A 5,594-nucleotide genomic window follows, 5' to 3' on the forward strand; every position below is an offset into this window, starting at 1 on the left:
AAAAGCATATAAGTTTGCTACCTTAAAATTTTTGATTACTTAAAATTTATGAGTCTGCCATATGTAGGTAGGGGGAATAAAAAATGGCGGATATTTGAAAGTGATAAAAAAAAAAAATTTTTCATTCGGTGCTCTATATATTATAGAGTAGGAAAGTATATTATAATTATAAAAGTAGGAACCCTAAGAGAACGTCATTTAAAGATGGGAAAATTTGCTAAAATATGAGCCCTAAAAGAGATATTTACGTTAAATAGTTCTCGAGATATAGCTTTTCAAAAAGCAACATTTCATAAAAATGGAGACGTACTGAAAGATCAGTAGTTAGTGATTTTATTTTGAAAAATCTATATCTCAAAAACCATTTGTCGAACAGATGTTTATTAGCACTCAAATTAAAGCTAGTTTAATGAGCTATAAAGTAATGTATGATGTTTATCTTCGTAGGAGTAATAGTTTTCATGAAATTTGCTAATATAAATTGATTTATAGTTGTTTGGACAAATTTTTATTTGCCAAATTTATATTCATATGTGAATATCATAAAAACTACTACCCCTACGAAGATAAGTGTCATAAACTGCTTTATAGTGTTACATTTCCTTATTTTGAGTGTTGGCAGACATATGTACGTCTTATGAATCTAGAGATATATTTTATCAAAAATTTTATACGAACATCTATAAATTAACATTTTGTGAGTTTATTTTGTCCTATATCATAAAAACTACTACTCCTACAAAGATAAACATAATTAACTATTTTGTAGGAAATTTAACTAGCTTTAATTTGAGCTCTGGAAAACATCTCTACACCAATGGTTTCTGAAATGAAGTTTTTCATAAATCAAACTTATTATCCGAACAACTATAAATCAATTTATTTTAGCAAATATCATGAAAACTACTATTCCTACGAAGGTAAAGTTCAGAAAGTTATTTATAGTCCATTAAACTAGCTTTAATTTGGGAGCTAATAGACATCTGTAGGTCCTGAGATATAGATTTTTCAAAATAAATTAACTAACTACTGAGTACATTTTCATTTTACATTTTAGTACATTTTCATGAAATGTTACTTTTTAAAAGGCTATATCTCGAGAATTATTGGACGTAAATAGCTCTTTTAAGACTAATATTTTAGAAAATTTACTCTTCTTTAAATAATGTGCTCTTAGGTTTTTTAGTGTTATTGGTAGTTTTTAAGATATGAATAATTAGTGTTTTTTAAGGTTTTGAAACAGCAGCCATTTTTTATTCCCCCTACCTATACTTGGCAGACTCATCAATTTTGACTATTAATTATACATAGTTTTCATTAAAGTAATCAAAAATTGGGGTGAGATGACTGCCTTTTTTTCTTCCCGGCCCTTGTACTATCACCTCCTCCAAGATTTGCTGACATCTTTAAAAACGGGGGAATGTAATAATCCTACTCTTCTTCAAAACAAACGCTGAGGGAAGCTAAGTTCAGTTGAGGTTAATTGGAATGTTCCCCATTGTAATATAAATTGAAACAGAAAGCAGCCTGTGACTATCTCGCACTCTTTCCCTAGTTCTCTTTCATGCCAATGGTCCATCATAAGTCCCACCTTTATGGTTTCACTTTCCTGTTTCCTCTTCATTATACTCCCACCAAGTTTAAAAATGGTTGAAAAATATGTTGTTGTTTTTTAAAATACACTGTTTATGCTGTTTTATGCGTTCTGCTTTTTTAATTTTTATTTCTTTTTTTGATTGTAGATAATGTATTTATTGATTAATTAACATTAATCTGTTGCTAAAAAACGTTATAACATTCTAGCAGTTTTTTTGAAATTTTAACTGATTAAATAAACAAAACGACATAGATCTTAGTAATAGTTCTAACACCACTAGTTCAAATTCTAACTACCAAGGTTAAATGCTATTAATTAGCCATGTATATATTGTTGTTTCATGCATTGGTGGAAAAGAAAATCATATAGTATATTAAAGGTATACAGAAACATAATTAATCTTTCAAATTTATTTAGGTGTTGGATTCGGCCTTTGTACTGCATGCACATTGGTGGGTATCAATGATTACTTCTTAAAGAAAAAAGGACAGGCAGTTGGTCTTTCATTTGCTGGTACTACTGTAGGGTTTATGGTGATGCCTCAGATAGTTGGGTAAAAACAAAGCATTCTTATTTATTGGACCTAGTACATAACAATTAGACCTATTTTGAATAAAAAAAGTAATATTAAAAAAACTTTTCACATTAAATACACTTATGAGATGTAGAGAGTTGACCGCAGATTAATAAGTGGAGAAGATGGTCAACATGAAAAAACAAATAAACGAAAAATTATTTATTCGTGCCAGAATAATTTTTATATAAATAATGTGCCAGAATAATTTTTATATAAATAATGTTTATTTATTTGTGTTTTTTTGCTGACCGCAATCCCCCTCCCCCTCCCTCCCCCTCCCATCTTCTCCACTTAAATACACTTATATCTAATTTTAAGCGAATCCTTTAATTTTTTAGATACTTACTGGACGAATATGGTTTTCGTTCCGCAGTCCTTATAATAGGGGCACTATCTCTACATGCGACAGTGGGAGCTTGCTTATTTCAACCAGTGTCGTGGCACAAGAAAGCAGTAGTGGTAGTAAAGTTACATTTAATTTCAAGCTACAGAAAACAGCAATTGAAAAATACTGTAAAATCTTATAATATCATAAAATTAACTGAATAATCCTATTTATTTATTTTTTTAATTGAAAATCTTCACTTAAATGTTAAGAATAAATGAAAGTTTAAATGTGTTAACAGACATACCTACCGGTTATAATGCCTAATACATATTGAAATTACATATCATTTCACTCTTCAATTTGTCAAATGATGTATAAAGTTTACCTGGGAATCAGTAAATTACAACTGGTTTTTCTTTATTTTTGGGGTCCCATCTGAACACTTACTGCACTGTAATGCCTAATTTAAAATACAATATCTGGGAAGGTTTTCTAAATTGTCTAAGATATTGAAAGTGTAAAATTATTGAAAAATATAAAATAAAGATTTAAAAAATTTTCGGGGTCCCTTTTAGAATTGTGAGTTTTTAAAAAATATTGTTTTGTAGCTATGTAGGTTTCTAATTTGAAGTGCATGAAACATAAAGATTTATTAAAAAATTCCTAGTCAATTAAGTAAGCAATCAAACCAAGATCAACAATAAAATCATAACAGAGGCGGGAGTCCCAAAGCACTTCAGAAGGTTGTGGGTTCGATTCTCACCTCGGTCGGTCAATAATTATTTCCTGGAGGCCCACAGTAATGAATCATGACATTTCCAATGTGGAGCTGTATAGGTAAAAACAGAAAATCATAGTTGTAAATTTAAAATAATCTCAAGCGACTTTTGTCGATTAGTTTGTATATATTAAAATATAAATGATAATTTATATTTTTGATAAGTCATAATTTTTCAACATAAATTGTTTAGATTTTAAAAACAATATTTATTAGCAGGGAGCAGAAGAAGAATCCTACACCTTCTTGCGACCCGATAAAATTGGGATGAAGGATGATAGTTCAACACCAATGGAAACCACAAGTAAGGCTAGTTAAACTTTATAATAAAGTTTTTTGTAACCAATATTTTTTTAAAAATTTAAATATTATATTATTTCAACCCTCTTTACATTAAAACCATACTACTTGTTACGCTTGGTAAATTTGCATAATTATTTGTAATTTTAGTATCGACAAAATTTCAATATAATTAATCAACTTATTTTCCTATACTTTACGTTACCATTAACTAGCATAATCAATCAAACCTAATTTATTGATCATAACCTCTTGGATGGAATCTTTTTTACTGCATTTGAAATACATTATAGAAGGGGAATAAGAAAAGGGAAACAAAACGACTGGAAAGTGGATTGAGTCTGATGATGGGGCTCACCAGGTTTCGTGATGTCATTAGTCAGACCTTCTGTAGCTCAGGGAGTTGAGGCGTTCTTGAAGCCTAGGAACTGCAGTGGCGCCGATTCGGATCCGGCCTAGAGGGTGCACTTTAATTTCTGTGGTGCTACCAAGAAATTAAAACTTAACCTCCCACTATGGTGTTACAATAGAGTGTTATTCCCTTGTAGATAACCCCCCTTTCTCCCCATATGCCAGAAATGACAAACCAGGAAGGGACATATAAAAAAATTATTAATTAGTCCTCAGTCGAGTCTGAGACGGATTATGTGTTTGCCACTATTTTGGCCGTTCTGTTGGTATTAATATCTGAAAAATGGGTTAGTGTAGTTTTGGAGGCTATCAAAGAATTGGATGTGCCTGTGTAAGATGGATGCCGTCACTGCCGGAAATCCAAGTGGCGTATGTAGTTAGTTTTCGGTCTTTGTAAACTAGTACGTTTTACAATGCGACGCATGATACTACACTGAAACTGTTGGAGTGTCGTCGCTGTTGTATGTGTTCTGTTAACCAGTATGGTGTACCGTGCAGTAGGCCCTATCTGAGAATACTTTTGTATATCAGTAATTAGAGGCGAAGAGAAAGGTTAGGAGATTTTAGCAGGTGATTAAGCCTGTAAGCGTTGGTCCTAACTAGCTTTATTTTCTTATGCCAATGGCGAGCTAGTGTCAGGTGTGTCACTCAGGTAAGTGTAAATATACAGGTATGTACGGCACGTTCTCACACCCTGCTATCTTATAGACATTATGGAGAGCGCGCTTGTTCTTCTGGGTGGAGAAAATAATAAGGCCGGTCTTGACATGGTTGTAATCTTCTTAAATAAAAACCTCCCCATATGTTGACTAGCACTTTTTCATTTGTGTCACTATAACTAACATTTTCCCCGTCATGAAACAAAAGTATTAGTGCTTGTATTTCGTAATTTTTACACTTGTAGTTATTTACTAATACCATCAGCTTCATTATGAAACAGGGCCCTGGCATTAGAGGCGAGAATTACAAAACTAGTTGTAGGCATTTTCAAATTCTTATTTTGTATCTATTTTTAAACAACTATTTTCGAACCTAAAAGATTATCACAAGATAAAGGCATTTTCTCCAAAAATATTTGAATTACCAGGAAACTAGATGGGCTGAATGTTACTAATGAAAGTAAATTTGTCTTATTTTTTTTTGTATATTAAGAAACAAATTAGTTGAGATGTAAAATATTACCAATTGATTTTTATAAAACAAATAAAAGAGTAGTAACGTAAAAATGAGCGTACGGCATTGGCCTAAATATTATAATTTTAAATAAAAGTATGAATCTGGAAGAGTTGTGAATAATATCTTTAATATATTTTACATAAAAGATAAATGAACTTTTGAAGATGTTATTATTATAATAATTTTTAAATATTCTATATTGTATTTTTTCAGTTGTTAAAATCACCCCTTTAATTTTGATGAGTCGCATCAATGATACAAAATTAATGTCAGATACCTCTGACACATATAGAAAAATAATTAAATATCTCCCCGAAACAAAAGCTGACTACCACACATATCAGCTACGTCAGGAGAGGGCGTTCAGAGTAGTCATCAGACAATTACACCCCTCAACACCACCGGAAGCTATCAAAGAAGAACTTAC

General features: G+C 31.2%; 1 protein-coding gene and 1 long non-coding RNA gene across 3 annotated transcripts in view; one reads left to right on the forward strand and one right to left on the reverse strand.

Annotated features, from left to right (window-relative positions):
• Nucleotides 1-5,594, forward strand: part of LOC106688850 (monocarboxylate transporter 12) — a 31,604-nt gene that overhangs the window by 13,747 nt on the left and 12,263 nt on the right. Inside the window, exons 5-7 of one of the 2 annotated variants that reach the window (XM_014433523.2) lie at nt 2,015-2,150; nt 2,513-2,636; nt 3,500-3,584. In XM_014433523.2, the coding sequence (XP_014289009.1) occupies nt 2,015-2,150; nt 2,513-2,636; nt 3,500-3,584 (345 nt within the window). Of the gene's footprint in view, nt 1-2,014; nt 2,151-2,512; nt 2,637-3,496; nt 3,585-5,594 lie in introns of both variants that reach the window. The other variant, XM_014433522.2, reaches the window with a different exon arrangement.
• Nucleotides 2,098-5,594, reverse strand: part of LOC106688851 (uncharacterized) — a 19,936-nt gene continuing 16,439 nt past the window's right edge. Inside the window, exons 3-4 of the long non-coding RNA XR_010842857.1 lie at nt 2,521-2,659; nt 2,098-2,180 (exon numbers count right to left, since the gene is read on the reverse strand). This is a non-coding gene — a long non-coding RNA (uncharacterized lncRNA). The remainder of the gene's footprint in view (nt 2,181-2,520; nt 2,660-5,594) is intronic.

This window comes from Halyomorpha halys, unplaced genomic scaffold (genome assembly GCF_000696795.3).
Source record: "Halyomorpha halys isolate HHAL.00 unplaced genomic scaffold, Hhal_1.1 Scaffold1218.1, whole genome shotgun sequence".
Lineage (NCBI taxonomy): Eukaryota > Metazoa > Arthropoda > Insecta > Hemiptera > Pentatomidae > Halyomorpha > Halyomorpha halys.